The sequence below is a fragment of the Cydia pomonella genome, chromosome 13 (genome assembly GCF_033807575.1).
Source record: "Cydia pomonella isolate Wapato2018A chromosome 13, ilCydPomo1, whole genome shotgun sequence".
In the NCBI taxonomy this organism is placed as follows: Eukaryota; Metazoa; Arthropoda; class Insecta; order Lepidoptera; family Tortricidae; genus Cydia; species Cydia pomonella.
The window spans coordinates 7,329,798-7,342,353 of NC_084715.1; the positions used below are offsets into that span (position 1 = coordinate 7,329,798).

General features: G+C 36.2%; 1 protein-coding gene across 1 annotated transcript in view; it reads right to left on the reverse strand.

Annotated features, from left to right (window-relative positions):
• The window catches only part of LOC133524076 (metabotropic glutamate receptor 2-like), a 302,673-nt gene that overhangs the window by 10,641 nt on the left and 279,476 nt on the right, over window positions 1–12,556 (reverse strand). Inside the window, exons 12-14 of the mRNA XM_061859884.1 lie at window positions 10,878–11,036; window positions 3,666–3,828; window positions 1,417–1,630 (exon numbers count right to left, since the gene is read on the reverse strand). Of these exons, the coding sequence (XP_061715868.1) occupies window positions 1,417–1,630; window positions 3,666–3,828; window positions 10,878–11,036 (536 nt within the window). The remainder of the gene's footprint in view (window positions 1–1,416; window positions 1,631–3,665; window positions 3,829–10,877; window positions 11,037–12,556) is intronic.

Below are 12,556 nucleotides of genomic sequence, written 5' to 3' on the forward strand. Positions count from 1 at the left end.
GATGTCGGTTGTCAATGCCACCGTGCGAGCTTGGCAGCAATATAATAATGCGACTGCAATAGAGATGCCACTAGGCGGGTCAATATATTAAAATCTATATGGAAACCGTCTCTTCTTTAATCCTAAGATTGTTTTGTTACCTGCCCTGCACGTTTACTATCATTTTTATTGACAGAAAACCCTTCATTTTTCATCGTCAGAAAACAGATTGGCTGTAATACTGTACCATAGGTAAATGTTCCTATTAGCTGCTCATTATTACATATACACAACATTTCACATTTATCTTGGTATTTTCTTATGGCGTTATTTATAAATGCTTGTTAAATCGAAGAAGCTCTTGTCTTTATTCGTCATTTTGATATTTGCGTTTCTTAGAAAGGGACTTAATTTAACAAAGTCTTGCCAAGTTTTATGAAAGCTTATTCTTGATTACAATTCCATCAATTAGTGGTGCTTCTTTGTACGGAAAATAAACAATGGATAATAAATAGTTTGGTTCGAATTACCACCCTACCACAGACCACTCCATGTCTGCTCCAATTATTTCGCCTTAACTAGAAGTAAACAAGAATTTTCGGTCGCGCCTTTGTTGTTCCAATAACCGCTGACTCAATCAATAATTCGCACCCCAATTTGTAAAATTGACACAAAAAATTATATTGTAACCTCCTCGGTTTCGTTAAACCATAGACAAAAGAATATAAAGACTTTAAAAGTGGAGTTATTTGCTACGAAAAACTACGTACATCTCTCATGGGAAATTTATCAAAGCGTTTGCCAATGCAGTTATTATGATAAGTTGTGCGCCGTACAGCGCCATCCTGACTTGCTGTCAAAAACTGACCTACAATAAATTATTCCATGGTTCGTCTTGCTTCTATATTGAAACCAACAATCACAACAATCAATAGTCAGCTGAAATACGAGTAATTGGGACATCCGTTCACAACTCTCGGGAACATTCTGTTTATTGGTTTGGTTGGACAATTATTGTGTCGATACATAAAGTGGGAAAATTATTTGTAAATATTGTTCGAACCACAGTCAACATGCAACGTGAGGAGTTATTTACATTAAAATTCTAGGGTGTAGTGAACTGTAGTTATGGATTAGAGTAAGGCCAATTTGATGTACAAAATTAAATATGTTCAGCGAAAATTAAGGGTTTCCGAGAAATATTGTAATCTGGCTCCGTACGAGGATAAAGGATGACTCAGGCTAGAATGAACCGGGTCTGGGCCGTGGTAACCAATATTGGTACTTCATTTTCTATGACAGGTGACCGGTGATCATGTGATACTTTGTATAACTTACAAATCAATAAATACAATACAAAAAAAAAAAAAAATCATTTCAATATTTCATTTTCTCTGCAGCGGGCTGTACATTTGTGAGCCTAATAATAATTCTTACCTATATGCTTGCTCTCATTAAAAGCCTCAGGTATCTTGCGCGTGAGCACAGCGTACACGGTGCAGACGAGGATCAGCACGATGGGGTAGAAGAACGCGATCATATACGACGCATCCACATACGAGTCGCACACCAGCATGTTGTCTTCTCGGGTTGGGTAGTGGAACATGGCCCGGGCCGGGGCCACTATCATCCATACCACTACTATTAGCACCTGGAAAACGGTATACGTTTAAAACTTTCGCTTTGAACTCATATTATAACATAGTTTTATCAGGTCTATCGCGAATCATTTTTGTCAATTTGCTAGGGCATCACATCAGTTATTTGCGACCACGACCAGTGTAATCTGCGTCGGAACGTTGGAAATAAAGGTAATAAAATTAGTTCGCGATATACCCAATAACATTATGTTTTAATATCATGGTGTATAAGTATAAAGCCCTATAACTACACCTATAGTGCGGTTCCTAGCCCTGACTTATTTCCATCCAGCAAAAATCATGAAACTTGGCACTCATTTAGTGGAGTTCGCTAAGTGAATGCCAAACGTAAGACATATTCGGGATACAAAAATGGCCGAGAGAAAGAAAAAACCAATTGATGATTTGTTTCTATTCTTTTTTTTGTACCATCTAATGCTTTCTGCTGCTTGAGACCATACTAATCTAGACTCTTATCATGGAGGTGAGAAAAGAGATATAACAGGAGATATGTTACTGTGACAGTACTTTTATTTACACAAACATTGCTCAGTTCATAGCGTGCGCTAACACGAGAGGATAAGGATATAGATCCAACACGTAGAGGCCCCTTGGAGAACTTTAATGTCATGTAGAACGTCTGCTGGAAACCGTTTACAGGCACAACAATAGACACCCATGAACTGGTCGCAACAGGCATTGGAACTATTGTAGAAAAAGTTTATAACATACGACAACAACAAACAATATAACAACGCGTTCTATATTGTAGAAAAAGTGAACAATATTATTTTTTTATTTTATTTTTATAACGGTCTATGGAATAAGTTTGGTTGGACAATGAGAATTATAATTATTATTGTTAAATAATTCTTTGTTTGTAACTTCCACATTTTGATTCTAGATCATCACTAGGTCACCGATATTTTGCCAGCCCTGCTTTCTATAAACTAGTAACTCAAAAATGTCAAGTTCCTTGAGAAGTGGACCACGAAGTCTTTGCACAATTTATGCAAGCCAAAAAGTCAGTTTTTTTAAGCATAATGAGAGGAACACGCAACAACACTTCCAGCACATATAACATGAGCAGTTTGTTGCCAGCGCAATTTTAAATTTAAAATTCTCATCTCCATGCTTTCCTCCCTGTGAATGTTCAATTCCTCCCACTCATCATTCGCTTCGTTCGCCTCTTCGTTTAATACGATTTACACTCCCGAAAGAATTTTGGACACTAATAGCGACACACTCTATGTGTAACGGGAACAAAGGATTCACGTGACTCGTATTTCTACTAGTTTTATGGAAATATCTTTTATGAGGCGGATTTCTATAGGAATCCCCTAGTTTTAGGGGCGAGTCTCGCATTTTTGCATTGCCAGAGCTGTAGTAGACATAGGCGATTAACAAGTCGTTAAAGTGTCAGTTCTGATAAGCTTTTACTGCCGACGGTACTTTTCTTTTTTTAAGAAATAGATCTACATTCTAAATCAGTGCTAATCGACACTTATTTTGAAAATATTTACTTTTTTTTGGAAAAAAGCCTTGCGTGCGGCATAAAAATAACATTGCATGCATGCCTAAGGGGCTCCATATCTACGTATCTTCTTGTGATCAATGGAATTGCAAATAGCAACATTCAAGGAATTTGATTTCTGTGCCTTTTCGTAGTGTTAGTAGCAATCAAAACGAAAGCTGCTAGGGGTCTCGTGTTATTGTCACTGTGACAAGGTACGAAGTCCTTGACCGTAAAGCATGGCAGTTATACTCTAATCTAAGCTGAGAATTAAGGGAAAAGTGGAAGTGGAATGATGGTGGAGAAATCGAATGGAATGGTAGTGGAGTGGAAGTGGGTGGTGGAGTGGAGTGGTTTGATCTCGCGACTCCGCCTGCCGGTTTACGAACTGACTTCGAGTCTCAACCGAGACAGTGAATTTTTCCACTTTTCCTATATTTCTAAGCATTGTGGTCGTTTGCAGATGTTTCGGCTTAATACAAAATTAATTTATAACCATGTCTAAAACGGCCCTGTAAATCCGAGCATCATACCTGTATAGACACCAAGCCTGCACATATGGCGAGCTGCGAGCTGGGCGATATGAGGATAGGCCTCTTGGCCGAGTGCTTGCTGGCGTTGAAGATGCGGGAGATGCGGTTCGTCTTCGTCAGCAGAGCAGCGTATACCACAGTGAAGCAGAAACCAGTGCCGAACCTGGGAACGAAGTAGTTTGTATCTGGTACGAATAGTTTTTTGAGTGAGGAACTTTATGAAAGTTTGTATGGGGTCGAAAATTTTATTTTCACATCACACGGAAAAGGGCTTTTCTTCCCTGCTAGGAGGCCTCAAAGTGGCACTTTTCTTCCCTGCTACGAGGCACTTTTAGGCTACAAGTGGCACTTTTCTGTTCTAGGACTTTTGCTTACTCTTTTTTTAGCTTAAATAATATTTTGAAGCATAATAATTTCCTCATAGGTGATGTGAAAAGCAATATGTCACATGGTAGAAAAAATATTTCCACCTTGGTTGTGAATACTTGAATCCCTCACTACGCTCAGGATTCCATTTTAGAATCCTTCGATTCGTTCAGGACGCAATGTACGCCCTCGCCGTGAATATGTCATTTTGCTCCCTCGTGATACAATCTACTATTTAAGCTAGGAACTTGAAACATCGTGAAAAGGTATATTATTAAAAAGCATGAAAACTGAATTCAGCGTTTTTGAAAATTCATCCCTTAAAGGGGTTAAAAAAGGGTTGAAAGTTTATATTGCGATCGATATTTTTTGGGTGAAACTGCGTAGAAATACAAGGACATTGTGAAAGGCAAATATCACGTGCTGCTTCCTTTTGCTGCACAATTTATTGCCCAAGTGATATGCTCATGCAGATTATACGATAACCAACATAAAAATTCACGCGTACGAAGTCGCGGGCAACAGCTAGTTAACCTATAAAAATATAAGTACATAGTGTTGCTATAAAGAACCTACCTACAATAAAAATCTAAGTTAACCGAAGTTAACTTTCCTTATTCTATCACTTCGTTAAGCCACATTTAAAAGGGTAAGTAGCTAGTTCATATATCATTATTTCTTTCTTATAAAATATATTGCTTACTTGACAGCGGCAAATTTATAGCCAAAGGCCTAAAATATGTTATATTCGGTTGACAGGTATTATAACTTTTTTCCATTACGAAGATGTATAGCCAACATTATGGGGAGATACAGTGTGTATTCATCAATATACCAGTGACAGGAAACGTCTTATAAACTCGATCGTTTTGGCATCTGAATATGACAAAGTAGTACCGTCAACCGGAGTGAATAGGGACGGCTGTGGGGTGAATAGGGACAAAACTTAAAATGAGATTGACCTGTCCATTTCTTAATATCTGCCCACACAAATTGTATCATTCGATTGAAAATAATAGTGGATTTTGCATGATACTATTTTTGTGGGTAGATATAAAGAAACTGTAACTGTACTGTAAACTCAGGTTACTTTACAACACAGCATACAAGAGTTCGTGTAAATATGTACATGTGTGTAATATTTTTGAAAAAAATTTGAGTATATGATTGTAATGTATTCTCGAGCGCTTACGTCATGGTACCGTCACTGACAGGTCTGACAGTTGCAGTCAGTCGATATTAGACCGGCGAGCAGAGCGGCCGTACTGAACGTATAAAGTATAAAGAAACGGAAAAAACGTATAAAGAAACTGTAACTGTACTGTAAACTCAGGTTACTTTACAACACAGCATACAAGAGTTCGTGTAAATATGTACCTGAGTGTAATATATTTGAAAAATGTTGAGTATATGATTGTAGTGTATTCTCGAGCGCTTACGTCATGGTAACGTCACTGACAGTTACAGTCAGTCGATGTTAGACCGGTGAGCAGAGCGGCCGTACCGCGTGATGTTTGTGTTGGCGAACCGTTGGAATTTATATATAATATCGTACGATTTATTGACAGTACTTTAAACTGATGTATCTATAAATGTATGGAACAAGTATAATTCAAATAGGTTCGACAATAATAAACATTAAGGTGCAGTAGGTTCAGAAAGCGCAGTTTTTGAAAAATCGTTGCCAAAAATTTTATCAGCAATGTTAAGGCCTTTCTCGAGGGTCTCTATCGATTCGAATCCCCAGTTTTTGACTTTCGCTCGATAGAAATAAATAACATAACAGGCGTAAAAAACGTTCCTAGAGCTAAACAAATAACTGGTAAACAAGCTTAACGCGTCAATAATGAAAAAAAAAAACTTCAAGGAATTTTATAATTTGAATTAGTGTCTAGTTAGACACTAATTCAAATTATAAAATTCCTACAGTTGTATCATTAGTATCATTACTATAAAGTCAGCCTGTATATGGTAATCCCCGTTTTCCGTTGCAATGTCACATTATTTACGTATTCAAGCACAGAGTCGGAACATGTTACCTATTCGCATTCTAAAGCATACGTGTTAATGCCTTCATATGTATGTATTAGTAGCGGGAATTGCTTTTAGCACGTTAAGTGGGTAATCTTGATTATCAGCCGCACCAAATGTTTGGAATCTGTTAGGAAACAAAATCAATTATTTTAGGAGAATATTAAAATATATGTTCTTTCAAGTATAAACCCTACTATATAAATTATAAACTGAAATATATGTCATATACGACAGAAAATGTGACCAAGGCATCCAGTGCCCAGGGTTGTAATCGATCCAGCGTCCTCTGCATCCGTGGCAGATGCCTAGACCGCTCCGCCACTTAGGGCGCTCTCTGACCAACTCTGAGGTAGAACAGTATGGTTCTTGTAGTTTTTTGGAATCTAAAGGTAATATATTAAGATAATATTTGAAGCATTTTGGATATTTCACTGATGCCTGTAAAATTTCCACTGCTTTGCGAGATTGCGCTTTAAAATGTGAATGTCCTATTCGTCTTTTATGTTTTTGATATTTATATTGCAATTTCAATTCAACATAATTAACAGATTAAGATTTTTTTTTCCAATCATGAACAGTATGGCACCATTTCTAAAAGACCAAAACTAATGGAATATAAACCTTAAGCCGCTCTATGACTTGTTTACGGTCAGTCTTGCCTAGGGAATGCAATAACCGGGCGTTTTTCATTACCGGTAATTTACCGACTCGAGGTCCCACTAACCGGTTAACCGGTAAATTACCGGTTATTCGTTTATGAAATAAAAAACATTGATTTTGCATTATTATTGATTGTGTCCTTATTTTCGTCAGTAACCTTTAAAAGTAATCAACAGCACGTTATAGAAACATCGACAAAACAAAATAATGAAAATAAACTATAAACATTAAACAAGATATATTTCCTAATCATATTAAATAAAAAATCAAACATGTATCATTTCAAAGCGAAATGAACTTGTACATTAAATAAGCAACATCAAACTTTCTTATTTCTTTAAAAATCGCAGTAATCAAAGGGTAACAAAAATTATAACTAAAGAGTGACAGTCGTCATTTAAATGTCATACAAGTTTGCATTTACACATCTATCAATATAATATTGTTATTAAAGTAACTAAAATCGTAATTAACATTCATTAAAATCTAGTAAATATAAGAAAAAACAATTTTAACTACAAGATTAGTTTCATATCATTTTAACACTAGTTACTTTAAAATTGCAGGCCGGCCGCAAGAGGCCGTTATCGATTTTAGTCGCAAAAATGTCAAATTGATAGATTAAGCGCATGAAATTGTACACCTTTTGTTAACTATTAAAAATAACAAGTACTGGTTTCTTTTAGCACGTCTTGTTATCTTTCATTATAATCAATATTTTTTTTAAAACAGACTCACTTAATTAGTAATGATTTTTTTTCTGATGGACGTTTAGGTAAACGCGCGAAAAGCAGTGATTTTGTCGATCTTATTTGTAAATTTCTTTAAGTTTGGACTGCTAAAAATGGTAATTTTGTATTACACATATCTTGTACTTCAACTTTAATAAACTACATTTTTGTTACTATAAATTTGAAGTAGTGTAAATGAAAGTTAGACGAAATCAATTTTCTTCAGAAATTACTTCAAAACAAGTGACAATTACTCTGAAAATTGACTTAATTTCAACGTAATTTTGATACTTAAACAATCTACAACATTTGCTGAAACTGTTCTTATACATCATTTTGTATAATTTACTACCATAATTTATATGAATTTTTAAAAACTATCCCTTCTCGTCACCTATTACCGTGGACGCACGCTTGCGACCTCATTATTAAAAGGCAAGATGAAAAAACGTGCTAATAGAAACCAATACTTGTTATTTAGATATTACGTAACAAAAGGTGTACAATTCCAACGACTAAATCTATCAATTAAAATTTTTTGCTCTAAAATCGTTACCGGGCTCTTAAGATAGGAGTTGGAATCAGGAACATGTCATCATCAGATCATTCTGTTAATTATATATAAAATAATTGCGTTTGTTAAATATCTAGGCGATTCATTAGAACGTTGCTTAGACATTCGTGAACGATATCTTGAACACAAGTAACCAGCGGTAGAAAATGTTCTTTTGCATTCCACACTTGTCGGACACTACAGACTAAAACAAAGGACACTGAACATAGTAAGGCGGGTCGGGTAGGGGTGGCGAGAAGGGAAAGGGAAAGGGATTAGCGACCACTCATTTGTCACAAAACATTGCTTCCTAGTTCCTACTCCGACGAGATCATAAGATGCAGAAAAGTATGTATTTTAAGTGTCTCTTCGTAATCGTAAACCGTAGTAATTGTTTTTTTTTTGTAAGTACGAAGACATAGATAGGCTAATTCAACAGGTTGTTACATTTTTATTTGCCTATACAACGTTCGGTAAATTCCCGGTTACGGCTAGAAATTACCGGTATTTTACCGACTGTAATATTGGTCAAATTACCGGGTAACCGGTTAACCAGTTAACCGGTTAGCATTCCCTAGTCTTGCCAGTGTTTTAAATAATAATAATAAATAAATAAATAATAAAAATGTTTATTTATCAGCTCAAAAAGGATTTGTAACAATTTCACAATAGGATTATGAAACAAGAGATGACGTTATGATCCTTTGTGAGAGACTGGAGTCTGAACTAGGTAGGTACCTGTATTACAGATCACCAGGCTCTCACCCCGGAGAAAACATTATACCTATTTTATCATAGGATCTGGTACAAAATCTACAAGTATACAACGGAACTGATAATAAAGAGATAACATTTCAAAACCAAAAATAACGATACAAAAAAGATACATAATAAAACAAAGAGTGTCAACTTTTTTGCATACCACAATGTTTTCACATAAGAGTTGAAAGTGTGATTAATTTCTAAAATTGTGAAGTGAATTTTCTCGTAGATATGATATTAGTATGTAAAAGATTATAAATGAGAAGCTAGGTAATCTTCAATCTGTTTAAAAACTGATGTTAAATAATTTTAGAGGATTAGTTGTTTACATTTCATTATTGGCGCCATGTCCGTTACAGGGGTGTTTACGAGTACCATACGTGACCGCATACATGACTTGCGTTGTTGTGCGTTTTGCGTGACATGCGACTACATATTTGAAGTCGCACTTGACATACGGAGTCCCGTGCGACAACGCAAAAATCGTGATAAATGGTCTGATGAATATATTACTTAATTATAAGTTTAGTTTTAAGTATTACTTGCATTAACCCCGAAAGACTTATTTCTGAAATAAACGGTTTTTTTTCCAAATCGGAAGCTAAGAGTTCGAACGCCTGGCTCTCAAAATAATGATCTCAAAGATGGATCTCGGGTACCTACATTATCATCAGGTGGCGGTACAGTGTAGGGAATGCAATAACCGGCCAAACTTCATAACCGGTTTCGGTTAGGGTTATGCCCGAAAAATAACCGATAATCGGTTATAAGTAATCTGTTACGGTTATTTTCGTCAAAAAATTATAAATTTACAATCAAGTAATCAAAAAATAATTAATAGAATCCCTATTTTACGCTAAAAACCTGTCAAAAAAGGTTCCCTATTTCACAATTCAGCTGTCTTTTTTTCCTAGGGGAACATTTTATTTTAAAGTGCCTTTGTATCCCAGTAAAGCCCATGTTTACTCCAACTTTATTACACCAGAAATTAAGTAAATAACCAATTCATAATTCGATTTAAACTTGTAGATGGCGAGGGAAAGTTTAAAGTGGTTTTGGTCCCGTCCGGCGGACTTAGTATCTTTACTGCGGCGTTGGTTTGGTTCAATGAGATTGGTGATGGCGGATTGGGTAGTTATATCGATAACTGCTATTTTAGATAAACTAGGTAATTGAGTTTAGGTAATTGAATTGTTGCAACGTTTCATAGAAGCATTTTTGGTAAGGGGAAAATCTGTATAAAAAATTAAAAAAAGTCGTATTTTTAGCGATGTTTGATATGTAGGTACGAGTACCAATTATTAATTTATAAGCGTACTAGCTTTTGAGCCTACTGCGTCTGAGTGGGATGATGATGATGATGACGATTGATAAAAACTCCTATATTTGACGACAAGTCTAGCCTAGTGGGTAGTGACCCTGCCTATGAAGCTGATGGTCCCGGGTTCAAATCCTGGTAAGGGTATTTATTCGTGTGATGAGCATGGATATTTGTTCCTCAGTCATGGGTGTTTTCTATGTATTTAAGTATTTATAAATATTTAGATATTATATATATATATATATATATATATATATATACAACACAACACAAGCCTTATTGAGCTTACTGGGGGACTCAGTCAATTTGTGTAATAATGTCTTCACACCAAATTTCATCTAAATTGATTCAGTGGTTTACGCGTGAATAGGTCACAGACAGACAGACCCAGTTACTATCGCATTTAAAATTTTAGTAGGATTGGCCGCATAGACAAGCATTTTGCGAAAACATGTTTCAATATTATTTTGATGTTTTTTTTAAGTACAGTAGAGAGTACAGAGCGTTTATTCGTGGCAAAATAAAAGAGGAAATCAAGTAATAGTACATAACGTATATATTGAAAATAAAATAGTTTCTATAAAATATATCATAAAACTTTAGTTTCAGTTTAAAGTTAATTTTGGCTGAGGGTCACGGGTAGGCCTTAGTCTTTCCCGCTTCTTGGCGCAAAAGTAGTGGCTCACAAGCAGGATTCATCCCTCAGGCAGTGGTTTAAAAACCCCCAGTTTGGAGCAATGACACTTAAATGGATAAGGTAGGTATACTATAATCAACTAATTTACCTTTGAATGGAGCATAGGATGTCCGTGGGACGAAAGACCAGCGCGAAGGTGACCAGGTAGCACATCAGTATGCCGGTGAGCAGGACGTACGATAGCTCCCTCCCGCTCGCGCGGACGACAGGCGTCGAACTGTGCCGCACCCACACACCACACACGAAACTGAAAGTCAAGGGTCAATTATGACGGACTGCTGCAACTTTCTTTCTTCTTTAACTCGCTCACTAAAATGTAAGTAAGCGAGATGCCGCGCCGCACGAATTATGAGTACCTATGAAAAAATTAGATCAATCTGTAAAGATCTAGAGGCAAGTTGACACTAGATTTCACTGGTATCGCGACTGATGATAAATGTATTGCTCAACAATTTACAACTAGTATTACAAGCAGAAGGAGTTGAAAGTTCCGGTTGATCCTGTTATAATATTAACTGAAAATTATTCAGCATTAGACTTTCTGTTTGTCGCGACATCTGTTATCCAGTAGCAGTACTGATAAATCCGCTACTCGACACTAGATGCCGACTACGAAAATAATAAGCGGGTTGCTAAGAAAACTGATATATGGAGAGAGCACTTTATGCTTACTCGATGGTAAAGATCAAATGTCGTTCCTGAGAACCTAGCCAAGATGACAATCGTACATCGACAAATGCCAAATGAATACCAAATAAATCAGGATGACAGATGCTACGAAAAGTAACGTGACTATTTTTAAACATTATTAATTTTCGATTGGCGTTTCTATCGCCGATTGTCATCTTCGGTAGGCCCCTGAGCTCTGAGTTGAATTGTTTAGTAGTTTAAATCACCCACAGATCAAGACCAAAATGCAGCCTGAATTTTGAAAGCGATAGGAATCAGCATAGCCTTGCCACAAACGTCTAAACTTATCCCGCTTAAGCTCAGACATTCGACGCGATTTCAAGTTGTAACTAGTTTCGATGTTTAAGAGGAATTCCTAGTGGTGATTTTTCCATACAAACGCTCTCGACTATTTCCTCCCTGGATTTTGAACCTAGAGCAATGATTTTTTCAAATAAGATCAATATCATCAATATCTGTGCCGCTATGTTTTGCTTTTTTGGATTATTTTATTTTGAAGAAACTTACAGCGCCTCAAAAATCGCAAAAACGGCTCAATTGAATTGGCTGTAAAAAAAGGCACAGTATACAAATATGACAATAAATATCCAAAAAATCAAAACATAGCGGCATAGATTATTTCTTCCTCTTGCAATTTCCAAAATTTCATAATGATTGGTTGCGTTTTGGAGGAGGAAACAGTCGAGAGCGAAACCTCGATTATTGAGTTTTTTGCGAGTGAATTTTAGTCCGAGCTGCAGTTGTCCTTATCGCACGAATTGGAGGCGGAGACAGTTTATAAATATACGTACACAGAAGGATTAGTGATGGGCATAACATCCTTATTAGGGATTGCAGAACCGGTACTGTTTTAAAGAACCGGGATTTTCGGTACTGGTGGAAATACTAACAGGGATTTCCCGGTACTTTCGTCTCTGGTCTAATTATTTCATTATTTTAAATAAAACGACAGCATTTTGCGAATTTAATAATCAATTAATCACAATTTCTTTTACTACGTATAATCACAAAAAACAAGGCAATTTTGTTTAGAAATACTTATAGTATTTTACATTGCTCACACTTGTGCGTCACAAG